This window comes from Sceloporus occidentalis, unplaced genomic scaffold (assembly GCF_023333645.1).
Source record: "Sceloporus occidentalis isolate IW3139 unplaced genomic scaffold, rSceOcc1.0.p SCAF_21, whole genome shotgun sequence".
NCBI classification, from domain to species: domain Eukaryota; kingdom Metazoa; phylum Chordata; class Lepidosauria; order Squamata; family Phrynosomatidae; genus Sceloporus; species Sceloporus occidentalis.
The window spans coordinates 1,936,369-1,963,860 of record NW_028317001.1 but is presented as its reverse complement, the minus strand read 5'-3'; the positions used below and the strand labels follow the sequence as shown (position 1 = coordinate 1,963,860).

The 27,492-nt window shown below is 53.4% G+C and overlaps 1 protein-coding gene and 1 pseudogene across 4 annotated transcripts; both read right to left on the bottom strand.

The window, feature by feature from the left end:
* Positions 1-543: 543 nt before the first annotated feature.
* LOC149301363 (esterase OVCA2 pseudogene) lies at positions 544-1,885 on the bottom strand (annotated as a pseudogene). The gene is made up of 2 exons (XR_016272209.1): positions 1,711-1,885; positions 544-1,390 (listed from the first exon to the last, which is right to left on the bottom strand). The product of XR_016272209.1 is annotated as an esterase OVCA2 pseudogene (transcript).
* Positions 1,299-27,477, bottom strand: LOC149301362 (2-(3-amino-3-carboxypropyl)histidine synthase subunit 1-like). 3 transcript variants are annotated; one of them, XR_016272208.1, is made up of 13 exons: positions 27,397-27,477; positions 24,172-24,327; positions 22,590-22,653; positions 16,122-16,243; positions 12,760-12,914; positions 11,787-11,908; positions 9,472-9,540; positions 7,950-8,106; positions 6,217-6,317; positions 5,967-6,045; positions 5,115-5,246; positions 3,033-3,186; positions 1,299-1,390 (listed from the first exon to the last, which is right to left on the bottom strand). XR_016272208.1 is itself a non-coding variant. In XM_089483972.1 (12 exons), the coding sequence occupies exons 1-12, from the start codon at positions 26,138-26,140 to the stop codon at positions 3,091-3,093; spliced, it is 1,377 nt and encodes a 458-aa protein (XP_089340098.1). In that variant the 5' UTR covers positions 26,141-26,146; the 3' UTR covers positions 2,158-3,090. The 3 variants fall into 3 exon arrangements, 1 of the variants encoding a protein (XP_089340098.1); XR_016272207.1 differs by lacking the exon at positions 27,397-27,477 and adding an exon at positions 26,017-26,146; XM_089483972.1 differs by lacking the exons at positions 1,299-1,390; positions 27,397-27,477 and adding an exon at positions 26,017-26,146 and having other exon boundaries at positions 2,158-3,186.
* Positions 27,478-27,492: the final 15 nt, after the last annotated feature.

Below are 27,492 nucleotides of genomic sequence, written 5' to 3'. Positions count from 1 at the left end.
CTGCCAGAGGTTGACCATAGAATTGCGCTAGAAGGCCTACAAATGCCTGGAGAAGTGTTCTCTAGGAACCCCTAGCAGCTCCTCCAGCGCAACCTCTGGCAGACATGGACTACAGAGCCACACTGGAGGAACCAGAAATACCTAGAGTGAGCATATTAACCAAATCTGCAAAAGCAAAAAAAAAAATGTGGAAGGCCCTGTAATCTAAAGAGTCAGTCTGTGGAGACCTTGTGGCCCCTTTGAGAGTCACTGAAAGAAAGAAGTTGGCAGCATGAGCTTTCCTAGACTCCAGTCTACTTCCTCAGATGCCTTTGGCCACTTTGCCACAGCTCAGTAATTCAATCCTGAGCACCTCTGGTTTAAAAAGGAGCAGAGGAAGGGATAGTAAGACCCTTGTGTCTCTGCCTGAGACCCTTCTGGAGAAGCACAGCTGAGGGTCAGAGGAGAGAACAGAAGGCCAGGTGGACAAACCTAGTCTGGATTCAGGCTTGAACATCCCAGTGCGGAAAGAAAACAAGAAGGAGCCAGTGAAAAGCCTGACAGTGGTTTCAACCAGTTCTGTGTTAAGACATTGCAAAAGGAATACAGGCACAGGCCAAGGAAAGACCTTATAAACCACACTGAGTCTTTCTCTTTCAGACCCCAGGAGTCTCTCATGGCTCTCCCAGAGGCTTCAGGGCAAAGCAAGGAAGAGGGTCAACTGCTGAATGTTCCTCCACCGTCCAGGTCCGATTCTGGCTGCTCTGCTTCCTCCAAACATGGCCAAAGGGCCGCCCTTGGATGCAGAAGATTCTCCCAAGGCCAGAATATCTCCAAGGGGTTGGTGGCCTTCCTCCTCTTGTGCTTCTTCCGCTTTACTTCTTCTCAAACCGGCTGAGGAACTCCAGGTAGACCTTCTTTTGGGGGGCGGAGGCCGGGACGAAGTGGCCCCCCGGGTGGGAGAGGACCAGGGGCTCAGCGAAGTGTCCAGCCAGCTCCCTGCTCATCTGGGCCGGGATGACGCGGTCCGTCTCCCCCAGGACATGTAGGCTGGGCACCGCGATGGGCCCCCCCTGGTAGTAGCCGCGGTGGGGCTGGGCCTGGCTCTTGAACCCAGCCACCAGGATGGCGAAGGCGAAGGGGAAGCGTTGGTCCCCGCGGTGCCTCAGGGCGCAGAGCAGGCCCACCAGCGCAGCCCCTTGGCTGAAGCCCAGCAGGCCGTCAAAGGGGCCCTGCTCCGCAAAGGCCTGGGCCACGGCCCCCAGGGACTCCTCCAGGCCTCCGCAGGATGGGGACTCATCCAGGGCACTGAAGGAGCCCTCCTCCGGGCGGGAGAACCACCAGCCACGGCCATTGGCTTCCTTCTCCTCCTCCTCCTCCTCCTCCTGAGGGTCAGAACTAGGCGCTGCTCCTGAAAGAGAGAGGAATAAAAGCGGTCAGTCTCATGGCAGGGGAAGCACTTCATTTCCTTGGACTACAGCTCCCAGAATCCCCAGGCACTTAGGCAGCAGGGCCAGGACATTCCGGGAGCCAAAAGCATTGAGAGAGGATGCATCTCTATACTAGAAATACATGCAGTTCGGCCCCACTTATAAGTGCTAAGGCTGCATCCCAAGGAGTCCTGGGATCTGTAGTCTTGCAAACCCCAGGGCTCTGCAGGATGGAGCCAGGGCAGTCAATACATCACAGTCCCACTCTGCACATGCTCAGAGGCCCCCTCCTTCCCTTCACCTGCCCGGGGGGGCCGCGCGAGGAGGACCGGATGAGGCGCGTCCACGGCCACCAGCTGCGCGCGCCCGCGGAGGGCCTTCCTCAAGGCGCCGGTGCGCGCCCTGAAGCTGGCGGCGTCCTGGCGGTAACCATGGAGACAGAGCAGCCGCAGCGCCGCTCCCTCGCCGCCCGCCATGCTGCCAACGCGGAAGCAGACCGGAAACCGGAAACCGGAAGCCAGGTCCCAGGCCGTCCGGTCCTTCCCCGCGACTCTATGGTCAGGAGGCCGGAAGCGCCCCTCCCTGGGCTCTACTCCTCCAAAGCCTCCCTAACAAAACTGTGTGCTATAAGTAAACAAAATGAAAGCGTTGAAGCCTGTTGCTCTTCTTCATTTGCTGCCTCCCTCCCTCCCTCTTTAAATGATCTCTTTGAAGGGTTAAATATTCAGGGACAACAACCCTGCTTCTCCAACTGAGGCATCCCTAAGTGCAATAGCACCCCAAAAACACAAAACAGAGATGATACCAAAACAAAGAGAGAAAGGCATTCCTATTTATTCTGTTGATATTTATTGCCATCACGTCAGTTGGGATTCATGGCGATCCTAGAAGAAACATTGTTCTCCCTTTTGGAGAACCCAAGTCACAAACGCCAAACTAAATCCGATCCTGGGAGGCACCCACTCTCCAATTGTGCCTGAAATGTACCAAAAGGAGGCACTTCACAGTAACCCCGGTCAATGGGAATCCCCTCCAGGCCAAGAGGCTTCATAAAGAAGAACAACAGGTTTCAACGTTTTCCTTTACTTTATTCAAACAACTTTGTTAGGGAGGCTTTGGAGGAGCAGAGCCCAGGGAAGAGCACTTCCGGCCTCCAGGCCAAGAGGTTTGTTGGATAAAGAGCCAAAGGAATGTGAGGGAGAGGAGATGCACAGATGCCATCAGCTCCAGCTTAAAAGGCAAAGGCCCCTCTCTTCCAAGAACTGGCTTGAGAATCCTCCCATCCCTCTCTTCTCAAGGGCAGCAGCGATGCCCCAAAGTAGGTGGGCTGCAAAGAAGCAGGAGAGACCACCGCTTGCCCAGCAAGCAAATATTCACCCACAGACCTTCCCCCTTTTGAACTGGCTCTGCCACTTGGGTGCCAGCAGGAAAGGGCAAAGAGAGATTGCTGCGTATAGAGGAATGAAGAAACCCTCCTTCCTAGTTCCCAGAACGCAGGACTCGGAGGCGCAGCCCATCTTTGGCTGCCATGAGCCTGGTGCCTGTGGCCCCACTTTGCAAAAGCTCCATCCAGTATATCTGGGCCTCAACGAAGCTGCAGTTTCTGCCCTGGCATTTACGTGCCCAGTTATGTGCCATGGTCCAAAGGTTTGCTGAAACCCTCCAGGCCCTGCTCCGAGACTCAAGGGTGCTGGCTCTGGAGAGACGCTTCCTCTGGGCAGGTGCAGCCCTCACAGGTGTTCTTCCCGGCGGTCAGGGCTGGCTTTGCCACCTTCGCCTGCAAAATGAGGAAACACCAAGGTGAAGACAAGCAACTCAAGGATTTAGCGGATCGGCAAAAGCAAACTTTAACGGACAGGCCTGATATGAAAGGGCACTTGTTTGTTCTGAAACAACCACAACCTGGTTAATACATTAACAGGGAGGACCCAGCTCCCTTGCTGGAACAGCATCACTGGTTGCTGGTCTGTTTCCAGACACAATTCAAAGTGCTGGCTATGCATGTCCAAAGGAGGGCAACTAAAATGGTGAAGGGTCTGGAAACCATGAAGCCCTGTGAGGAGTGTCTTAGGGAGCTGGGGATGTTTAGTCTGGAGAAGAGACGGTTAAGAGGTGATATGAGAGCCCTGTTTAAATACCTGAAGGGATGTCATATTGAGGAGGGAGCAAACTTGTTTTCTGCTGCTCCAGAGAATAGGGCACAATGGAGCAATGGAGGCAAGCTCCAGGAAAAGAGATTCCAGCTCAACAATAGGAGGAACTTCCTGACAGTAAGGGCTGTTCGACAGTGGAACACACTCGTTCCTTGGAGATTATAGTGGTCTACTTCCTTGGAGGTCTTTAAACAGAGGCTTGATGGCCATCTGTTGGGTATGCTTTGACTGAGAGTTCCTGCATGGCAGAATGGGGTTGGACTGGATGGCCCTTGCGGTCTCTTCCAACTCTACGATTCTACGATTCATGACCTGTAAAGCCCTCTACAACTCAGGTCTGAAGCAGTGTACCTTCCTGTATAAGTCTGTTCAAGTTCTTAGTTCTGTGTCCCACCACCACCATCACCTCCCAGGCTCATTTGGGAGACAACGGGGGAGACAACGGGGCCTTCTTGGTGGCTGCTCCCAGACTCTGGAACTCCCTCCCAAGGGAGGCTGAGAGGGACCTTCCTTGCTTTTCTTCTGCAGCAAGTAAAAGCTTTCCTATCCTGAAAGGCTTTTAAGAATTAACTGCAACGGGCTTTTAATGGTTGCATCGATTTGCTGTTGCTTGTCATGTTCTGTCTTCTAATGATTTTTTTAAAAATGGCTTTAACTCTATAGATTGTTTAATTGCCTTTTAAAATTATACACAGACACACACATACATACAGGCATATATTATACTGATGTTTTCAATCTGTTCTGGTTTTAATATTCTGCAAGCTGCTTTGAGCCCCAATATTGGGGAAAAGGCAGGATACACATCAGGAAGATAACAATACAAAAATAACAGGACTATTAATTGCCGTTGTTCCAGACGGCATGTTTTCTCCGGCTTCAAAGAGCAAAGTATCTGTTTCCAAGCGCTGCTTGGTGTATGCGTCTGCTTAATGTAATAAAGGACCATTTGGTTGAACAAGGAGGGCTGTTTCATTACTACCAAATAAATAAATGTGATGGAGAAAAGGCACTGAATCTGCCCAGAAGCATCTCCGAAAGCTCAGGGGGCAACCTGATCCGAGTGCCACCAGGTGCCCGAACTTCTGTCTCCTCTCGCCACTCATGTCTCTTTGGCGCAGACATAAAACTGCCAAGGAGTAACGGATATGTCAGGGGGGAAAATATTAAAAGCGGGGTTCTCAAATTCAGCACCACAACCGGCCGCTGGGGGGAGACACTGCCCTGCGCATGAAGCGCCAAGGGAGGACGCACGCGGGAGAAGTTCACTCCGTCCTCCCGATCTGATTTCTTTTTAAAGACCAATTTTCTGCGTCCAGCAGACCAGACACATTTCACAGGCAGACATCTGCGCACTTTCGGGCTTGTGATGAACTGCATGGCAGAAAAGGTGCTTTTGACACCACACACATACATGGTTTGGGGAGAATGGGAATGTCTATAACGTTCAGACATGCTTTGGTTAAAAGGAGATTGCTGCATCCATTCGTGTGTCCATAAAAATGGATGAAGGCGTCCTCCTCCCATGCCCAGAATAAAGGGAGCCTCTCACCTCTTTAGCCCTGCCCGCCTTCTGGGGGTGATGGGTGTTGTGGTTGACTGTCCAGGGGCCGAGTGACTGGCTGGCATAGAAGTCCATGGGGTAGGTCTCCTGCCACTCCACTTGCTGCAGAGCCACTGCGGCCTGGAAAGAGGGAGGGATGGGGGGCAAAAAGGGGGTGAATGGGGTACCCCAAATGACAAAGAAACCACTCCAACTTGGCAGGGTCGTCATTTTCCCCTCGCTATGTCCCTCCCAGTCCTAGAAGTGTGCCAACCAGAACTGGTGCCTCCATGCCCAGAGGATCGACTACAGAGTCCATTTGGATTGCTCTCATGGCAAGGGGTTTGGTCCTGGGTTCAAGTTCTTTGCTCAGGCAATGAGTTCAGGGTCCTCTCATTCAGTTTCCCTCGTACATCTGGGCTATAATCTGAAGCGCCTGCCAGCCTATTTATTCGTCTGCCCGCTTTGCTACACAGGTCATGCCCCATTACTACTCTGGGGTCCCTTCCTGGCCAACACTTTGCCTGCCTGTATCTTATACCCTGGAATGCATATTTATGGACCAATTTTGACCAAATCTGGTATTTAACCTGTAGCTAACCTCTTGGACCTTCCTGTATGAGTTCGGGACCCAGGATTTGAACTTTGTCCCCACTGGAAAACTAACAATCTGGGTCTTCTTTGCAAGGAAACTGGTGCAAAACATGTTTTAACGATGAGAGGTAGCACCAGTCCAAACTTCTCTACTTTTCAATTCTTAACTGAATTCACCTGGGCAATGCCAGTCTGGTAGGAAACCAGTCCCTGGGGTTTTCTAGTTTGGATGTCATCCTTTTTGAAGACATGGGGGCTGTTTCTTACCTCGTAGGGGGTGAGCAGCGGTTTACCAAAGGCCTCTCCCCAATCGATGGAGAGCCGGGGACACGCTACCTGTACCCACCTGCATGAAAAGGGGAAATTGGGCATGTCATATAGTGGGTAGAGCAGCTGCTTTCTGCATGGAAGGTGCCAAGTTCAATCTCAGGCATCTCTGTTAAAGAGAACCCTGGAGAAAACGCCAGAGCCCCCAAAGTGGGACTCAGACCTTGGGGGTATCCCAGCTGGTACTTACGCCTCGACGTCAGGGAAGAGCTCCAGTTTTCCTGGGAAGATCTCGGAGAGCAGGACTCGAATATAGGGCCTTCCCAAAGCCTGGAGGCAGGACTCCAAGTGCTGCAGGGAAAAGGGTCAAGGCAGGGCCTTTGTGACAACTGTGGATTTACCTTCCCCACCAAAATCTACAAAGGAAATCCCCAGAACCCCTTCTCTTTTGCTCCTTGGACACTTGGCCTGAAAAAAAACACGATCCCAATATGCTCCTGGTTAAGGAATCTTGCTATAAAAACATTCCTGTTTAATGATGAATTTCATTTTGCCAACCTTGCCACTAATATATAATATTATTTGGGTGGTAGTTTTGGAATGGCCAGGATGTGTCTCCTGGTTGCATTGTGCATTTGTGTGATATCCTTTCTTTGTAAGCTGTGCTCCTTGTTTTCCCTCCCTGTAAGCTGCTGTGTGTGTATTTTCTGATAGAAAAAGTGGAGATATGGATCAAGAAATAAATTGCACAAATAAAAAGAAAAGGAAAGGCAGGAGTGGCAGGGAGGAATGAAAGGCAAGGCAGGGCAGGCCCAGTCCAAGCTTCCCACAGATTGAATTGCGCCGGGGACGGGTCTTTGGGCTGGGGGTCTGTCTAGCCTCACTTAGGCCAGTCTTCTCCAAGTTGTAGCCCATCAGAGCTGTTGGATGAGAACTCCCAGAATCCCCCAGCCAGCTTGTTCGCATGCTAAGATGGGAGGAAGGCTGCTAAGGCAAGTGTAGGATGTGCTAAGCTGCCTCAAGCATGTCTGTCTCCTCCATCTAATGGGCCAGGCAACCTGGTGCTCCCCAGGCCTTCAGTTGGACTTCAGTTCCCATCATTCAGGAGTGGGAAAGGTAGACAGATACAAAGAGGCAGGCAGGGAGACAAACAGATAGCAGATAAATAGACAGAGATGGAGGGATGGATGACATGTGCGTGTTGTGTGCCTCCCAGTTGTTTCTGACATGCTGACCCTGAAGAGACCCTATTATGGGGTTTCCTTACAAGACTTGTTCAGAGGAGGTTTGCCATGGCTTCCTCCTGCGGATGAGAGAGTGTGACATCTTGCCCAAGGCCATCCACTGGGTTTCCATGGCCGAGCTGGGAATCAAACACTCATTTTTAGATTCGTAGTCTCAAACCACAATAAATATGCCTAGATAGACAGATCCATGGGGAGAGGCAGGTGGTAATAATAATAATAATAATAATACAATAATTTAATTAAATAGGTATAGTTAGCTAGAAAGAAAGATACACAGAAAGAGAGTGAGAGATCTATAGGGAAATGGATGGATAGATAGATAGACAGATAGGATGGGTCATGCTTGTCCCACACTTCAAGACCAATGGCTTAATGAGGATTCATTACTCTGCCCCCCCCCATTCGCTCGCTCGCTCGCTCGGCTGATGGACAAAGGCCTTAATTGCTCTGCCCTGGGCACTGCCGCCTGTGCCCAGCCCGACCTGCCCAGCTCCCCCGTTCCCTCGTTAGCAGGCGCCCACTAACAAATGAGCCCAGGATAGAGAGTGAAGGGCATGCGCTGCGCCTGGATGCACCCGTCACTCCCCCAGCTGCATTCGCACACGCACCACCCTCCTGTTGGAACCTGTTGAGTAAACCCTGGATTAGCTCCACTGCAGCAGTCCCTCCCTCCTTCTCCCAAAGAGAAGAGTGCTGCAGGAGGAGGAGAGGGATTCGGACTGGACGATGGACTCACCTGCAGGATGGCGGGGGACCCCTGGCGTCCCAAGGTCCCCAAAATGAGCCCCCACTTGGCAGCCCCCGCAGCTCGGCCAATGGCCCTCCTCCGGGATTCCTGCATGCGCTCGTGGGCATATTGCTCTCGCGAGAAGACCTTGCTGTACGGATCATACCTGTAAAGAGACCCCAGGGATGAGGCTGTGAATTTGGGGACTGAAATTTGGGGGAGGAGGGTTCCTATTTGGGAAGCAATTCCTTCATTTTGACCCCCAAATCCCTGTAGCTACAATCCTGAATCTACAACATGTTGAAGTTCTCAGACTGCAACCCCCAGCATTCCTCACCACTGGCCCTGATCTGGCTCCAACAATGTCAGGAGGTGCCAACATCTCCCTCCCCTGAGTGAGACGGATGATGGTTTGGGCACCACCTATAAGCCGCCTTACCACGTCAGTCAACTCTTTAGACCCATGAGGACTAGAATCTCATTTTAATTTAATAGAAGAGTTAAGGGCCACAGCTCAGAGGAAAGTCTCCTGTTTTGCAAAAGTAAAGCTTCCCCATTCAATGCTGCAAGAGGGCAAGGGCCACACTCTGTGCCAGACCCCAGTGACCTGTGGCTGCCGGTCAGTGCTGGAAAAACTGAGCTAAGGGGGCACCCAGGATAGTGGACAGCCATCTCCCTTGTGTTTCCTTCCACAGAAGAGGCAGGTGCCCTTCTGAGCCCTGCCTGGCAAGGAAGGTTGCCCACATGCCCAACACAGTTGTGTGGCACGGAAGGCTGCCCACATGCCAAGCGTACCCACCTGGCAAGGGAGGTTGTCCGCATGCCCAATGCACCCACCTGGCAAGGAAGGCTGCTCGCAGGCCACGTACCCCCAAGGCGCATGTCCCCCTCCCCACCCTCCTCTGCCGCCCTCCGCCCCTTCTCCAAACGGGTGATTTGTGGCCCGGCGCTCTCGACAAAGGGGATTTTAATCAAGTTGGGTGCCAGGGCTGGGCCGCCTCCCCGGCCCATAAAGCTGCCGCTCCCTCCCACCGCCGGTTAACAAACGACCTACTCAGAAATTCAGATCCCAGCCAGCGAACGCAAGGCCCGGCCCGCCTCGCCTGAACGGCGGCGGATATTTCATCGGCATTCAGCAGCCTCATCATGGCACTTTTTATGGCCTCTGCCGGCAGCCGCAGCTGGGGGAATTTAATGGGCGCCCCACAAAACCCATTTTCCCTGGTACCTTGTCAAAATGTTTAGATTTCGGGGGAGTTAAATGGCAGATGCTCCTGGTTGGGGGGGGGGGGAGGGGCACCATATTCCTAGACAGGCAGCAGTTCAACCTATGGGCCTTGAACCCTCCACATTTCTGAGGTACCCAAAGGGCATCCATCCCTTACTTCCCCATGAGTTGAGTCCCAGATCCCATAGACTTTCCAAATGGGAATTGTTAAGGTCAGAGCAGATATTCATAGAGAGGCACAAGACTCTGCTGTTCCTGAATGCCTTTCTCACACTTTTACTGTTGCAAAAGTAAAACTGGTACCTGTATGCCGGGATGCTGGGATTGGCGATCATGATGGACTCCAAGTGGAAACGCCCATCTCCCAGGTACCTGCAAGAGGAAGGAGAAAATCAGGGACAGACACACAGGAGAGGGCAAAGGGATGGATATTGATTCACTTCTGCCCTTCAGTCCTCTGCAAGCCCAGCATCCCCAGTCTTAGCGAGGCAGAAAAGTGAGATTTGTGCAAGAGGTCCAAAATGCAAGCAAAAACCAACCCCGTGAGGTTGGCCACAGCTTGTGTAGAGGCTGGGTTGGTAACCGGATGCTCTAGCATGTATTATTGGGGTGGCATTGGAGGGCTGGACTAGCTGAGCCTTAGGGGTCCCTTCTAACTCTGTGGTCCTGTAATGTCAGAAAGCGTTTCCATTCGGTTTCTCCCTCTTCTATCCCAGACCTCATCCTTGAGCAAGGATCGGGAAAAGAGACCCTCCGTCAGCCAAAATGGAAGCAAGCGTGCGCCTGTGGGTGCCCTTCCTCATTTAGCGGGGAGAAGCCTCGGCTTCCATTCGTAATCAGATTTCAAGTCAGCAATTACCTTCCAGACTCTTTTCGCTCAGCCGCCCGAATGGAGTGAGAGGTCGGAAAATGAATTCGGACAGAAAACCTGACTAGATTTCGGCTCTAATTGGACAATGACATTTTGGAGGATCAAAGCTAATTTGTCTGTTTCTTAAAAAAGAAAAGAAGGGAAAGTTAGCCCAAGAGAGGGGGGGGGAATGAGAATGAACGACTGGCAAAAAAATAACACCGGGGCAGTCTTTGCACGGATGCTAAGTGGGACTATGGCAGAAGAAGGGGAACATCTGGGGTGGACCTATGGAACTCAAGACCGCCAGATGTTGCTTTTCTATAGGGAAATGGATTCCAATGGCAAGAAAAGAGGTTCCATTTGAACATTGGGAAAAACTTCCTGAGGGTTAGAGATGTTTGAAAAGTGCTTTGGAAGACGGTAGACACTTTCTTTGGAGGCTGGAGGCTTTAGCATTGGGATTTCCTTCATGGTGGGGAGTTGGACTATATGGCCTTTGGGGGGACCCTTCTTACTCTGTGGTTCTATGGCATAAAGTGACCAAGAAAGAGCTTCTCCCCCTGCATTCGGGGGATGGATCCAGATACGAAGGACACCTGATTATGTAAATAATAATAATAATAATAATAAGTGGGTGGGAAAAGAGAACCCCCTGGGCATCCTCAGTGTCTCTTTTCTGCAGCCATCAGCCTTGCAAGATTTCCTTTTTTCCTGGTGAAAATGAAGTTGGATAAAGCGATTCAACATTTAAATAGGTCACTGGCCCCATTGCACGGTTTTAATATACTTTCACAAGCCCCTCCCCAAAATTCCCAGGGACTTCTGGGCTCTTTCTGGGACAATCAATCAACCAACCAATCAATAGTTTATTACGGTCATTGACCAACATATCCGGTGGGACACTCGGTGCAACCTGGGTGTAAGTGTTGGGGGGGCTATCTTACGGCATTAATTAACAGTGTTGCTTTTGGAGTGCCTCTCCCATAATGCTGGGTGCAGGGCTGATGGGATTTGCATCCTCTCCTCTACTTAAGCTGGGCTGCATTGACAGGGGGAATGTGCATTGCACATTTTGGTGTGCTTTCAGCCTGGTCCCCTCTCCTCCTCCAAGGTTTGGGGGCAACTGGGACTGGGCCAGAGCCCCCTCCTGCTGCAGGATGGGCTGCGTTATTTATTTCTCCCCGGCCATTCTGCACGCTGGCTTTCACAGCGCATTAAGCATTTCCATTACCTCCAATAATTAGGTGCGCAGAAACTGGGGGCTCCTCTAATTCGCTGTCCTTAAAGGAAATTAATGGGGCTGCAGCGTCCGGGGGTGGGGACAATTTGTCTTCCCCAAATGCCACATTCCAGCCTCCTTGCCACATGTCTGCCCCACCAGGCCCAGAGGATGGGATGTGCAGGACGGCTGCCCTTTTCAGAGACGCTACCTTCCCACTGAGTGATGGGACATAGCATACAAAACATCCGGAAGGCCAAGGGGAATGGGAGGGCTGCTATAATCAGTGGGCATCACTGTTCCCTAAATGAGGCATTCAACTGGGAGGATGGCACTCCATCAGCTCCAGCATCTGATTTTGCATTGAGCTTTGCTAAGAGGACTAGGCGCCTGAGATTCTAAAAAAATTAACTGGATGAATGTCTTGGATGAGGCATTCTGCACATGCTCAGATGCCTCTTCTCCCTTTTGCAAATGCATTCCTTCTCCTGGGCATCAGAAAGAGCGGGACGAGATCGGAACCAGGCCCCCAGCCCAGCTACTCACACGATGGCGCTGGTGTCTTGGGGCAGTCGGGGGGCTGTGCACCCCAGCAGCTCCCCGGGTGAAAGAGGCTTGCACTGTGGTGTCTGGATGGTGTATTCGGACCTCAGCTCCTGGGCAGCAGCCTGGCAGGGAGGAAAACAGAACAGGCACCAGCCTTACGCTCCTATATGCTTCCACTCTCTCCTGCTCAGGAGGTAGAATGCTGCAGAAGATGGAGGTTCTACCAGTCTCAATGAGAAGCCAAAGCAATACAGGAAGGTCCTGCAAAAACCTTCCATGCCCAAAGTCAAAGTGAGGGGACAATGTAGAGACGATGGGGACTGTAGTCCCCTGGAGGGCTTGCAAGGCACATAGGCCAGTTCTCCCAACCCGGGTGGCAATGCAGCCCAGCATCTCCAAGAACCAACTCCGACGTGGCATCAATTAAAAGCCCAGGCAGCAGGAGAAGGAGGACCAGCTGCTGTTTAACGCTTCAAGGGCGCCGTGTTTAGACAGCCACTGGGGGGCATGAGGTGCCCCCCATCCATCTCTGCCCATCCAGGCGGGCGCCCCCTCCCCATTCCCTGCCAGCCTGCCTCCCGATTCACACACGGAGCGCTACTGTTGTCTGCTGTCTGACATTAACAGAGTGCTTTCCCTCTTTGGGGCGAGGAAGGGGGGGAAGAAGCCAGAACATCGATCCAGCGATGCACAGATCTGGAGAATTAAAAACTGGGAATTGGGGGGAGGGGGGACGATGGGGTTGAGGGTCCTTAAACGAAACAGGAGTTCTTGCAAGGCAGCAGCTGCGAATCCTGAACCCGATGCCAAGGGAGGGAAGGAAGGGAGCTGGAGATGCTCCCTAATTTTGGGTTGCTTTGCAAAGTTTCATCCTGGCTAACTGGACTTGGCTGAATTTAATTTATACCTTTCACTATGGCTGCATCTCCACTGCAGAAATAATCCACTTTGACATCACTGTCTGGGGGCTTACCTGAAGGGCCGAGACGAACTGGACAGTGCTGACCAGGGCCAGTTTGGCTCCAGGGGTGAAGTTGAAGCGGAGGGTCTCCACAAAATGAGCCGCGTCGATCTTGATGTCCACAAAGACGTAGAGCATCTGCAGTCCCTGCGCGGAGTCAATGGGGACTTTTGGAAATGGGTCGGAGGGGAGATAAAAAGGAAACATTTGTTTCTATGGGGACACTGGAAATTGGGGGGGATCAGACCCCCATCGGCTCAGAGCTGGCCGAGGGGAGCGCCCTCTCATTTCAATTTTACCCGTACTGTAGTTGAAACATCAATGCCAAAATTTGGGGAAGTGACATTTATTTATTTATTGTTGGATTACAGCTCCCAACATCCCCCCGCCAGCCATTCAGGATTCTGGGACCTGTAGTCCAAAAGGAGGACATCCCCCTCCTTTGCAAACACTGATCAATGCATCACGCAGAAGCAAGGAATCTGGGCCTTGTCTGCCATGGCACCACACTGGTGAAATATCCTCCCATGGGGGCACGGCTGGCACCAAAACTGGGCTCTTTTAGGCCCCAAAGCAGGCTCTTTATTGAAGCCTTTGTTACATGTGCATATACAGAGTTTTAACTGTTTTAGCCTTTTCCACTCCTTTTTTTACCTGGTGATTCATTAATGTCCCATTTATCCTATTGAAACCATTGTCAGAATGGTCTGAATGGACCACTCCACATCAGCCACCTCCCTTTCCAAGCCATTTGGAATCCATCCATCCATCCATCCATCCATCCATCCATCCATCCTCCTAACTGCTTTGTTTCCCTTTCTTCTTTCCCCCATCTCCTTCCTTCCCTTTCCTTTTCCCCATTCTTCCTCCCTCCTCCTCTCCTTCCTTCCTTCTCTCCCTCCTTTTCCTACGTTCCTCCCATTCCTTTCTCTCTCTCTCTTTCTTTCCTTTGCTTCCTTCTTTCTTCCCTCTCCCCCCTTTTCCTTGTTTCCTTCCCTTTCCTTCCTTCTCTCCCTCCTTCCTCCTTTCCTCCCTCCCTTCATCCCTCTCTTTTCTCCTGCCACCTGCCAGAAACTGGGTCAAGGGCTCCAGGTCTGCTCCTGCCGCCCTCCTGGAGCTGACACAGATCAGGCGGATCTTCCTCAACTCCTAAGAAACCCAAAAGCCATCGGCTTCTCTTAAATGTTTGGACTCCAGATGCAGAAATGGAGTCATGGTTCTTTGAGCGCCGGCAGAGAAAAGGCAAATTCGGAGCCGGTGCGTCGGGGAGCATCGTTTCCCAGAGACTCTTTGCCACGCAAAACTCCAGTCCTTTTTGCCAAAATAAAGAGAGCCCTGGGGGAAAAAACACATCTTTCTTTATGCACACAGAGCCTCCCTGGGGAATAGGAAGCCCGCCCTGCCAGTGTCTAAGAAAATGAGCCTCCTCTTGCAAGAAGGTTCACACGGAGCAGAAGGCAAAATCTGGAGCGATTTCTAAATGCTCCAGGCTGGCGTCTTATCATTTTCCAGGCCAGCAAAAACACCCCTGGCTGGAAATGGATGCCCCCCCACGTCCCGCGACACTCTTGCAGTGTTGGTGCAATGGGGCGCCCTTGGCCAAGGGAGGAAAGGAGGCCTAGACAATGCTACCTCTTTCTTTCCTGCCCTGCCCCACTGCCCTGCCCCAGTTGTGTAGGTCTGCAGCTCCGTCTCATGACAGCAAGAGGAAGGCATAGCTTTATGCCTCCCACTTTTTTTTTGGAGGGGGGGCTCTGTCTGTGCATTGCAAAGCCCACACCCGCACTTACGCCAGGCACTTGGGACCCCAAGTGGGTAAAAGGACTCTTTGGACCACCATTTGCACCACCCATCAAAGTAATGAAGGAATCAGAAGCACCAGAAAGAGGGTCCTTTTCGGGGGGGGGGGGGGGACCTGCCCTGCCTAGACCCTCCCCACAACTGCCAGGGTGATGATGCCTTCCTCTATCTCTGCCCACCATCGCCCACCTTGGGTCCCCTGTCCCAGTGATGCTCCTTGGATGCCCCACTAAGGATGCCCTGGACCAGGGAGGCAGCAGGCATTGTAGCGCCCAGACCTTCCTCCTTTTGCTGCAGGAGGAAGATGCTGCTGCTGGCAACCCCCCTTCAACGCCGCCCCTCCTGCCCGCTCTTCTGCCTTCCCTTTCCCTGTTATTTTGAGCCGATTCCATCCTGGGTGGACTTCAAAGTGAGCAGCATCTGGGACAGCCGCACTGTTTCCATGGCAACGGGATCCAGAGTACCGTTCCGCCTTGGGAGCCAGGGAGGGAGGCAGGGAAGGAGGAGGCAGCCGCAGCAGCCAGGAGGAGGATGCTCAGGCCTCCACCGCCACCCCTCCCTCCCTCCACCTCCCGGCACCCGCCCAGCAACAGGGCCAGCCCTTGTGCTCTCTCAGCATCTCTCGCACACATGGCACACGCCCCTGGGCCCAGACCTGCCCAGGGGTTTGTGAGCAAGGAAGCATGGATGCATGCCCCTCGCCCCCCCCCCCCGGCAATGGGGGCACTGCCCCTGGGAGGGCAAAGGGGAATATATAGGCTGCAAAGACTGTATTTGTAGCATACATAAACAAGTACCAAACTTATGTAAGATTCGCCATTGCCTTCCCCTGAGGAGGTTGAGAGAGTGTGACTTATTGCCCAAGGAGTCCATGACCAAGCGATATAATGGAGCAGTTGTTCCCCTCCCCTTGGATTCCTCCATTTCCAGCTCTCCTCCTCTTCCTCCTCCTCTCTTTGCAGCCCCCATCCTTCCCCCTCCAGCCCCGAACGCTGCAACCTTTCCTGGCGGCAGGAGAGAGGCATCGTTGGAGGTCCCTGGAGTGTTTTGACTGCCCTTTCCCGAACCTTTCCAGCTCGGCAAGATCCCCTTTTTTCCAGAACGATACACAGCATGCAAAGCATGGTCGCATCACAGACTTTTATAAGGGCAGCAGGAGGCGGGCGGGCGGGCGGTTGTATATCCCTTTCATTTTCTAACCAGGCTCAGTGTGGAACCTGCCTTTTCATTCCAGACGCCGCACCCATTGCTGGGCAAGGGGGCATTTTCATCTCCCACAAGACCCAAAGCCCTTTGCTGGCCACTCACGGCCACCTCAGATCTCATCATCTTCCATGCAAGGCTTGGGTTTCTGTCTGGATGAACTTGCATTGGATCTTCCCTGGCATTTTTATGGGCATCCTTTTCTTGGTAAAGCTCTATACAATTCTGGAAGAACCTGGTGCCTATGGCAAAGATCAAGGCGCACAAGGCTTGCTCGCTCTTGGCTCAAATGATGACCCACAGAGAAATGGCCAGGACTTTGGGGCAAATACCAGGCTGGGTCTGACCGACTGGGCAGCAGAGGGACTCACCAAGGCAGCTGTGACCGTAATGCACCAAGAAGTCGGCTCCCAAGGCCCGGGCGGTGAAATCGTCCACACAGCATGCCCCGTAGGTCACGTCCCCCATCACAACGGCCTCTGCACCCGTGAATCTGCATGGGCAAAAAGAAAAAGGCATGGAGTGAGCCCGGGTTTTGGCCACCCCTGTGGGGCGGACATTGACCTGAGTCCTGAGATACCCAGCTGGACCTGGGAACCCCAGGTTCACGTCCTCCCACCCTGCCCTGGCCAAACACCTGGCTGCGAAGAAGCCCTCCTCCCCTTGGCCTCAGTTTCCCAGCTGGGAAATGGGAATAAATTCCTTCTGACACTGATAGGTGCCCAGCTTGGTTGGAGTGCTGCAGAAACAATGAACACCAGTCCCACTCTCTGTGCAGAAGATGGGCAGAGGGTCCAGGGAAGGGGGTGCCCACAAAGGGAAGGGCAACCCAGGGGAAAGGGCTTGGCCACGCGAGCCGGCCGGACCACGCTCCCTCCTCGCCACGCCGCCAGAGCACCGGCTACTCTGGAGATGTCAACATGATTAAACTGGAGTGTGCTAATCCACCTCTTCAATTGGAGAAAGCTGTCTGCAATTCAGGGGATTAGGCGCTCATCAAAATACGCGTCCGGCTTCCCAATGTGCCGCACCGGTGGCGGCAGAAACAGGAGGCAGAAGGGGTCCAGTGCCCAGGACAGGGAGGGCACACAAAGCCCCATGCCCCTCAGCCTGCCCCACCAGAGAAAGGGCAGAGAGACCCCCAGGGAGCAGAGGAAATAGGTGAGCAGAGGTGTCTCCTTGGAGGCAGAGGAGCCCCAATCCACCAGGCAGGGCAGGGGAACAGCACAAGCTAAGGTTTCACACTGCTGGCCAATTGCAGTGACCAACGTTTCACCTTCCGGGCTACAAGGATCCTGGCCTGGCCCACCAACTTGGTTGGCAGACGTTCAGATTTGCAGGGCACTCTCTCTTGAGCCCAGAAAGGGAAAACTGAGGCAGGGTGAGAATGAGAGAGATGGAGCACAGCTACCAAAATGAAGCAGCAGTGATAAAGGAGAGGCATGGGAGTTGGGAGTCCAAAAAGGAGAACTTTGGTCCAAACCCCCTCCATTTCCAGATGAAAGATCTCACCACAAAGGCCCAAGAGATACACATTGGGGCTTTGCACGCAGAGGCGCTTGTGCATTTCCAAGGCTTGCACTAGCTTTCAGAAAGCAGTGTGAACCAAATAAAAATCTGTGCGGAGGCATATCCTCAGCATTTCTCAAATTAAAAGCAGAGGTGGCTGAATTGGCCTCTTGGGGAAGGCATCCCGAATTCAAATTAGTACGAATTATTTCTTAGGCCGTCCCAAAACACCAGAAAGGCTGTACAAGCTTTGGAGATCTCCAAGTCTCTTAATCAGAGACAGTGTTACATGAAGCAATGGGGAGAGTGACCTTTCACTTCTCTGTTTGGAGAGAAAAAGAGCCACACCAGGCCATTTCGGTACCCAAAGGGGCAAGGAGTCCTGTGGCACCTTGAAGACTAACTCATTTATTTTGGCAGAGGCTGGACTGGAAGCCACAAAACCTTCTATTAAATAGCCAGGCTAGTCTGAAAAGATGTCGTGGGACATTTGCCTTCTTTCAACACTTGGCATCAGGTTCTTTCTGCCTCCTGCCAACCTCCATGCCAGCCCAGTCTGCTTTTTGTAACCGCTGATGAAGAGACCGGTGGACCTCCAAAGCTCACATGCAATCGTGAATCTTCCTTCACACTCCTTTTATATCTGCGTCTTATTATCTTTCTGAGGAGGTCTGCACTGGTTTGATGGGGTCTTTTTCAAGTGAGCTCCCTGCGGTGCCTAGCCACAAAGTCTGACTGCAATGAGTTACCCCCAGGATGCGCAGGGACCCCCATGGAGCTGCCATTCCCTCCGTCTGCGTGGAGTTACCGGGCACCATCGTCTAGCGGAGCGCCAGGTGGGCACCTGGTGATGGGGGACTCCCTGGCTCCTGCCACCCTTCGCCACCCTGGAGCACAGAACCCTGTGCGTTTCGGCTTGTGCTGCTTCCGCTACCGCCGCTGGCCGCTCCTCAGCACCCGTCAAATGTCACGCGATAAACAGATCATTAACTCTGATTGGAAAGGGCCGGAGGGCACCGTTCTGCTAACAGACTCTCGCAGCCGCAGCAGCCGCTGCCATCCCTCCCTGTCTTGCCTGCGCATGAGAGACGCAAAGAGAGGCTGGCGGGGGGCACAAAGGGGGCTGTGGGGCAGGAGGGGGGTCTTGCATTTCTGTGATGAGAGGGGAGAGGAGGTCTACATATCCCAAGGACATTGCACTGGAGAAAAGCCTTGGAAAAGACCGGACCAGTAAAAACAAAGGAGGATTCTCACTCACCACCCTGTGCACATGCAAACACTGTGCATGGATTGAGCATGGGAGTGTTGCATTGACAGAATCCCAAATCCAGCTGAGTTGAGGGGGGAATCATGCTATTCATGTTCCATAAGCCCCACAGCCAACCTCACTGGGGGAAAATGGGCTTCCTCAAACTATCCTACAGAATAGGGAGGGCAGATTTGGGGCGGGTTGTGATAAAGCCAGCCCTCAACTTCATCCAGACTCACAAGATGCAGAAAAAGAGGAGGGAAGTGGTGACTCTGAGCATGTGCAAAGTGATGCATTTCTGGGATAATGAAACATAAATGGGAAGGAACTTTTCCAGATCCAAGGGCGGCTCTAAATCCTAGGTCCCATCAGTGTGGGGGGTATGTCCCCACATTAGAAGCCAGATGGTCACTTTCTTTACACCAATACTCCCAGAATCACCCAGCCAGCAAAGGGCAGGAGTCTCTTGAGTCCTGTGCCACTGCAAGAGAGAGTCAGCATGGTTCACCCCATCTGCTGCCAACCACGGGTGTTGCTATGATTATTAATGTTAATATGGCCATGCTCAACCTCCTCACCAAAAAGATGGGTTCTGATGCCCACCAAAGCCCACTAATGACACATGGGGGAAAGGGGGAGCTGAGGAAAGAGACCCTAATGAGCCCCCTGCCCAGCTCGCCACGCGCCCACTGCCTCCTTTGCCAGCTTGGCACAATGAGATGCGAGATGCTCAGCAACGGAGGAGGACCGTTTGATCTCGGTTATCTCCCATTCCTGGTTCGTTTGCAAAACGGGGGGGAGATGGAGGAAATCTTTTAAAGTTTTTCCCATTGCTGCTCGCTCGTTTCATGCTTGGCATCTCTGTGCCAGCCCAGAGACACGTGCCATGCTTGGCAAGGCATAGTGCCAATTGGGGTGGGGTGGGGGGTTGAGAGCATGTCGCTGTTTGGCTTCAAGCTGCCGATCCATGCCAGTTTTATGCTACTGTCCAGTTTCCAGTCACAACATGGGAAGGAAGGAACAATTCTGTGCGCCCATGGAGCCCAATTCTGCAAGAGCATCAATTCCATGAGTCGCCTACGAAAGGCGAAATCATGGCAGCGCCCAGACCCTCCTCTATCTCCTCCTCCTCCTCCTGATGAGGAGGGGGCTTCTGTGTAATGCAAGGTAGATCCGCGCACCCATCCCTGCCGTGTCCCCCCCCCACTCCCACCTCACTTATGGCCTGCTAAATATTTCATGGGCAGACATCTCAGGAAGAAAACATTTAATATTAAACATGGGGAAAGCAGGAGGAGTGTTGAGGAGGGGGAAGAGAATTGAGGGGAGGGGGTGCCAGCTTATACCCGGCCCTTTGAATGCTCACGGCGGGGGGGGGGGGGGCTCGCCAGGATGCTCCTCTGCATGGCAATTGGCGCAGGAGCTGCAATGTGCCGCCCCAGTAGAAGGCACACAATGGCAGAAGGGAGACCCCCACCTCCCCAGTCTGCCTGCCCCCCCCCCTTGCACACTAGTGATGCTCTTTCAAGTGAAGGCAGAGGCGGGAAGGGGCTTTTCTCAATGCATAGGGAATGCAAAAGAGCCAGCGGTGTTTCCAAATTCCCCATCGATAGCATCTCTCTTCTAGTGGATTTTTTTTGGGGGGGAGGGTGATTAAGAGGAAAGGAGATACTATGCCCCCCCCCCATGCCAACCTAAGCTCTGTCCTGACCCCATTTTGCAGAACAGCGGAGGAGAGGTTGCACCGAAGCAACTCAAGGACTCTGCAAGAAGAAGGAAAGGCATCAGCATTCCTTTCGGAGCCTTCCTTGATATTTAATTGATTTGAAGAAAGAGAGAGAGAAAAGCAGAAGAAGAGAGAAGAAGGCCAGGGAACAAACTCTTTGCAGTTTTTTTAAAGCCTGGCAAAGTTTTGTATTATTCCCCACATACAGACACCCCCCCATTGAATGGTTGGGACTTTTCCACCTTTGTTCAAGCAGTGAATCTGGACAGAGGGTCCGGCGTGGAGCATGGCCAAGGGTTAGGGTTACTTTCAGGCCAGGTGTATAAAGCGCATGTGAAACATACAAATGAATTTTGTTTGTTCAGACTTGGGTCCCATCTCCAAGATGTACATATATGCAAACACAGGTACCCCCCCCCCCCCAAATCTGAAACACCTCTGGTCCCAAGCATTTTGGATAAGGGAGATGCAACTATACAACTGTAAGGTGCTTGCATTTCTCTTCCCTACAGAATGTCCTTGTCGCCCAGAAGGGAGGGAAAGAGGACCCCCCTCCCAAACGCCTGAATAGACCCTGTTACGTCTATCAGTGCCCTTCAGGTGTTCTGGACTACAACTCCCATCTCTCTGACCACTGGGGCAAACCCTCTTGAGGTCCCCAGTGGAGACATTCTGGATTTGGGGGGCTTGGAAATAAGCTTCCTTTAAACATGGAGGTTCTCATAGCCCCCCAGGGAGAGAGGTTGGGAGAGGTGGGCAACCTGCCCAAAGGAAGGGCAGGTGGGGGCTGGCATTATTTTTTGGAGGAGCATCAATTCCATCCTTCCTTTCCTTCCCTCTCTCTCTCTCCTCCTCCATCTCTTGTCTTCCCAGCAACACAGAGGCCAAAGTGGGGAGGGGGGATGAGAGAGGAAGGGAGGTTTTTTTTGGGGGGGGGTGAGGCTCATCCCCAGCAGAGGGAAGTCACGCTTCAGGTTTCATTCAGATAAAAGGATCGCCATAATCAGCTGCCTTTGAAGTCTGAGACATGAAAGGGAGCCCCATGCTGGCAAAGAGAGAGAGAGAGGGAGAGAGAGAGAGGGAAAGAAAGAGTGGGGGGCTTCCTTAAGGGAGTGGTGGGGGGAGAGAAGCCAGAAAGGTTGGGGGGCTGGGGGTTCCCCCTCCTCTCTTCCTCCTCCTCCTGGGGAGTCAAGACCCCTGTTTGCAGAGGAAAGGCTTGGGACCCCAACTCACCCCTGCAAAGGCTCATATGCCCCTAACTGGGGGCTGGGAGGGACCCCCTTGTTGGCACGGGGGGTTGGGAAGAATGCAACCCCCCATACACAGGTGGACTCCCCCCCAATAATGCCAAGGAAGGATTAGGACACACACACACACAACCAAGGTTGCAACACAGGTACACACCTGCCCCCAACTCCACCTGGGAAGACCTGGGTTGAGCCAGGCATACGCACACCTCCCTTTCTCATCCTCCAGCATTGCCAACCCCCAGACACACAGATCAAGGCAGCCGGTTAGGGGATCTGGATGACAACTCTCATCATCCCCAGTGTGCATGCAATTCAATAATTGGGGGAAGGTAGTAGGGTCTCATCCTTTCTGCTTGCCCTTCCCCTTCTGAAAGATGACTGGCAAAACAATACACAACAAAGGAAGAAGATGCGTTTTCTTGCCTTTTTAAAGAATGGGGGCAATATATCAATCAATCAATCAATCAATCAATCAATCAATCAATCAGAAGGCAACCCATTCCAAGAAAAAGCCATCCTGAAGCCAGAGACTTTGCAAGAGGAGTGAGTCAACCTGAAGCTGGATGAGCATCTCTTAGATTCCTGCACAGCAGTGGGTTGGAACAGATGACCACTGGGGTCCCTTCCGACTCTACAAGGACTGTTTGCAGCCGCTGTGGGCTCAGGAAGAGGGATAAAAGCCAGGCCAAGCCCTGTGGCCCCCAGCACCTTCTATGGGGTGAACTGGCATCTCCCCACCAGAGGCTCTTGCCATCCCTGCCCTCCCCACAGGGCATGGGGTAGGGGTGGGCAGAGGGGTGCCAGGCCCCCCTTCTCTCTCTTTCAAAGGCCTCTTTCAAAGGAAAGTGGGGGGAGCAGAGGAGCCCACAACATTTCAAATGGGAAGCAGCGCTGCAAAAAGTCAGAGATGCCCGGAGGCTCTGCAAACCCGCGTCAGTTGCATCACACTCGCAGGGAAAATGTGGCGCATCCTGGCACCTCACCCCCTATGCCTTCACCCGCGCATGTGCACACACTCCCCCAAACAGGACCTGACTTTGGGGTGCACAGAGACACCCCTCAATGCCCACGCACCCCCAATTTCCTCCCCCTGTTTCCTACTCACCTCTCAACAATATCGGCAAGGGTGCAGGCAAACATCAGGAGGCCTTCGGGCATCTGGAGGGCCACTGAAAGAACATGGGACCGGGACGGGGGGAGAAAAGGGGAGCCACATCAGGAGAGGAAAGCTTGCTTGCGCACAGACCCCATCCAAACATGAGCACACCTCTGGCTCCCAAAGGGGCAAAGCAAGACCCTGGGATGCAACCCTGCCAACACCCAGAGCCGGATGTTTTAGCTCCGGCATCTCTTCTCTCATGCACGCTGAACATGCACCTGGAAAGAGACATGCACCAGAGCAAAAAAGGCTGCAGCAGGACTTAAACCCCAGAACTTTCAACCTCTCTTTCTCTTCGTATCTCTCTGCCTGGCCCACCTCACAGGTTTGTTGTGACAATAAAGTAAGGGGTGCTATCATCTCTCTCTTTCCCTCTTAGTAGCTCATCTCCTCAAATGAAGTTTTGCTTCAACTCCTATACTCACCTGTCAAAGAGGGAAGGTGGGAGGTTACCATACCCATGGACAACTGTCCAAATGCCCTGGCCAAGAAGTCTGGGGCGGCTTTCCAAAATCAGATCCAACTCTTGTCTTGTAAACATAATGCACTGTGGAGGCCAAGCTGTCCTGAGTTAAATTCCAGGCAGCATCTCTAGGTCAGACTAGGAACAGAACCCTGCCTGGAAGATCTGATCTGCTGCTGCCAGTCAGTGTAGACAATACTGAGATAGATGCACCAGTGAACTGACTGGATATAAAACCTCTTTTTGTGAGCTTCATATTTAAAACTAACTAGGCATTCGTGACGCTGATGACTAGAATCTTCTCTTAAGCGAGAGGATAGTGGTTCAGTGGCAGAAAGTTAAAGAGCAAGAAGTCTTAGCCAGGAAGGAATGGACTCAGACTCCTTGACCCATTTCAACAGGAGACTGGCTAAGCCCAGTTTTAGCCAACCTCAGGTTGTCTGGAGAGGTTGGACTGCAACTTCCAGAATCCCCCTGCCAGCTAGCTGCAGGATTCTGGGCACTGCAGTCTAAACATGTTGGCCCACGGCTTAGCTAACTGATCTCAAGAGGCCCCAACAAGGAATAGCCACCCCTTGGAAGGCTTGGCCACTCTGCCAGGCTGCGCTCGGGCAAAAAGCGTCTGTCCATGGCGCTCTGCCTCCGCCACCCACCTCATCTGCTCTCATTACCCTCCTGATGGGCAGCCGCTCATTGGGCCGACGCAGAGCTTGCAGGAGGTGGCCAATGCCTGGCTGCCTCCTGGCGTGGCACAGACGGAAACCAGTCAGTGGGGCACAAGGCAGACTGCAAGGAGACGCTGCACTGCAAGTTCCCACCAGGCAGGAATGGAGTCCCGTAGAGCCGCTGCTACCAGTCATGGTCAGCACTACTGGGCCAGATGGACCCACTCCACTAAGGGTCGGCTCCCTGGGTTGCCAACTCCCCCATCAGCCCAATTTCTAAAGCTAAGCAGAGCCAGTTCTGGTGGTTCCTGGGGTGGAGGAGAACCAGAGGGAAACCCAGAAATGTTCAGGACAGCTCTGTTGACCAGATGCCCACAAAGCACAAGGGAGGGCCACTCACCCCGCCTGGCCTTGGCCTGCCGGATCCGCCACACCGTTTTGTAGACCTCGAAGTTGTAGTTGTGGGGGAGAGACCCCACAGCCGCTTGGAGGTCCGGGTCAGACAGGATCTCTGGGGGGATCTGGTGAGCCACTCGACGGGGGGTCCTGCGAGGACCTGGAACATGAAGGTGCAGATTTAAGGACAAAGTGCTGGCAACTAACAGGTCCAAATCCCTGCTCAGCTGTTAAACTTTCTCTGCAACCTTGAGGAATGTCCCTTATCCCTCTCTTCCTGACCTACCTCACAGGGCTGTTGTGGCAATAAAAAATGCACTGAAGCCAACCATGTGGAGCTCCTGGGAGGAAAGGATGAGTACATAATATAAATGTAGATGGTGGTGTTTTGAGGTTGCAAATTTAGGGACAAACCGTTGGCAAAGAAGAGGGAACTTGCTAATACTTGAAGGCGGAGGGAGACCCCCTCCTCGCCAGCCTGGCTCAGAGATGCCCATCTGGCATTGGCACGCGTTGCTAAAATAGTCTCCCTCCCCTCCGCCAATTGCCGGGAGTGAGGCTCATGTGCCCCACAGAACCAACAAGGGGCTAAATCCAGAAGGGGCTGAGTCACCCCCCGGGGTTTGGGTGCTGGCACCCTCCCACAAACCAGGGGGGCGTCGTGGGTGGAGGTGTCCCGAAAGGCCAGGTGGGCACCAACGCGTCAACGGGAACGAGGGAGAGCACAGATTGCGCTGCTCACACTCATGGTGCTTATGTGTGTGTGTGCATGCGTGGGGCTCTCGCACAACCGGCACCCATGAATCAGCTGCTGGGAGGGGGGCAGTGGCAGATTTGGTGTGTGTGGGGAAGGGGTGAAAGTGAGAGAGGATTTGGGTGGGAGCCCAATCTAGGGGGGGCTGCATGAGTGACTGAACCCCTGCCCCATTGATGGGATGAATGGGGAAACAGGAGGAGGAGTAGGGAAGGCACTGAATCATGCGCTGCTTTGCTCACTCACAGGTCTCCTCACAAGCAAGCTGTTGGGGCAGATGCCACTGGAGGGGCAGGGATTGCTGGGACCAAACCTCAGTCTCTGCCACAGCCTCACTCTCTGAGCCTTGGGAAAGCCACACTTGCAGCTAGAATTATGGGATGACAAGGTTGGGAGGGACCCCCAAGGGCCATATAGTCCAACCCCATTCTGCCAGGCAGGAAGACACATGTCAAGCACGCCTGAGAGATGCCACCCAACCTCTATTCATGGACAGGAGAGCCCACCACCCTCCGAGGGAATCTACAGTGGGCCCTCCACCTTCGCTGGGATTTGGGGCACGGGACCCCTGTGAAAGTGGGGAAACACAAATAATAAAACCCTGCATTTTGCTTTGACACAAGAGATGAACCCTCGAGGAATGCCTAGGTCCTCCAGTGGAACTCAGTGGCCAACGCTGACCAGAGGCTGACCCTGGAATTGCGCAGAAGGACCGACAAATGCCCAGAGGCCTCCAAGTCCTCCAGTGCAACTTCTGGAGGACCTAGAGATCCCACTGTCCCCCGCTGGCCTTTGTGGGGTCTGGACCTCCAAAGGGCAGCCAGGGCCACAGGGGCTCTGCCTAAGTCCAGCCCCCTTGGCCTCCACTGCCCCCCTTGCTTTGTTTTCTAGAAACTCTGGGAAACTTGGGAGTACAAGTTCCAGAAGCCCCCACCCCTGAAGAGGCCTAGAGACTACATCTCCCATAATCCCCAGCACACTGGGACCACAGCGCCCATAGCTGGGATGCATAGCTGGGATGCTGGAGTTGGAGGCGATGGAAACTACGTTTCCCAGAGCCCCCCTCTGCGCCCCATCTCCCCCAACAGGCCCCACCGGCTGCCCGGCTTCGTCCCTCCTTGTCGGGGCAGTAGGGGAGGCAGGCCCCCGAGCCCTGGTCCTGGGAGGCCTTCGCAGGAGCAGGGCCTCCTCCTCTTCCGCCTCCCTTCTGCTCCTCCATGGCGATGACAGCGGCAGCAGCAGCAGCAGCAGAGCCACGTGGAGCCCAGAAAGGCATCGCCAGCCGAGCGCCGAGGCCCAGAGGCAGTCCAGAGCAAGCCAAGGCCGAGCGCCTCGATGGCAAGCAGGGCAGCAGCAGCAGGGCAAGTGGGCGATTCGAAGGCAGGGAGGGCAACAGGGCTCCCTCGGCTCCAGCCCCTCTTTGGGCCCAGGCAGGCGAGAGGGACTCTGTGCAGGAGCAGAGGGCAAAGCCCTAAAGTACCCACAGCTTGTGTAGTTGTTGCTGTGGCTGTGTGCCTTCAAAGCGTTTCTGACTTAGGGCAGCTCTAAGGCAAACCTATCAAGTTTCTTCCCAGGGGCTTTGCCGTTGCCTTCCCCTGAGAGAGAGCGTGACTTGGCCAAGATCACCCCCACAACCTCCGACAGAGATTGGAAATGGGGCATGCGTCAGTCATGAGGAAGAGTGTGCCCCAATGTGCCAGGCACAGAGACCGCGAAGAAGGAGGGCAACACACTGCCTCCTCTCCTCTCCATGACTTTTGCCCCTGGAGTAAGCTCAAAGGACAAAAGTGGGAAGGGAAGAGGGAAATCCAGACATTTCAACAGCAGCTGAGAAAGTGGGAGACCAGAGGGGTAACTGGGATTGCCCCAGTTACCTTTGGGGCCTTTGGAGGGCAGGCATTGCACAGATGAAAACCAGGACATGTGTGGCCAACTAGTATCACAGTATGGTTCAGATGGCCAAAGGTATTGAGGAGGAAGGACAGACAAGCTGGGAGAAGCCACAGCCCTTTGCTTTTGCCCCAGCTAGATTCCTTCTCCTCCTCTGTCCCTCCATACCCTCAGGTTTATAAAGGGAATAAGGCATGGCATGGAAGGGGGAAAGGACGGGGAGGGAAGGGGAATGTTTGATATTCTCAATGGGACAGGAACGCCACGCAACCCTTCCTCCAACAAGGGGGATTGGGTGGCATTTCTTCTCACACCCCATTTCCCCAGTTCCTGCTATTTTGCCGCCCAGATCCACCTCTGCATCTGACCCCAAGTCGCCCCCTGATTTAATGGCCATGAGTTTCAAAGGGTTTTCTAATACTAAGAGGTGCTTTTAAAGCACTCCTTGTTTCTCCCAGGAGGCTCAGGCAAAAGCAAACCGAACGGCGGCAGCCTCTCCTGCCTTGTCTCTTCTCCCTCTTTGGTCACTTCTACCCTCTTGATCGCAATCTGGCATTTATTTCTGTGAGGCACATGTGAACACACCTTGGAGGGGCTGTCTGACTTCCGGCAACCCCATGAATTCTTCAATTTATAACCTGCCTTTCTTCTTATGGAGGACCCAGGGCAGCCACTTGCACC

Excerpts from the sequence above, each read along its gene's own strand:
- LOC149301362 (XM_089483972.1), bottom strand. The coding sequence starts at position 26,140 with ATGGAGGAGCAGAAGGGAGGCGGAAGAGGAGGAGGCCCTGCTCCTGCG. Across the intron at positions 11,909-12,759 it reads AGTTCGTCTCGGCCCTTCAG|GCTGCTGCCCAGGAGCTGAG; the intron begins GTAAGCCCCCAG and ends CCTCCCTGCCAG. Across the intron at positions 5,247-5,966 it reads CGCTGCTCACCCCCTACGAG|GCCGCAGTGGCTCTGCAGCA; the intron begins GTAAGAAACAGC and ends CCCTCTTTCCAG.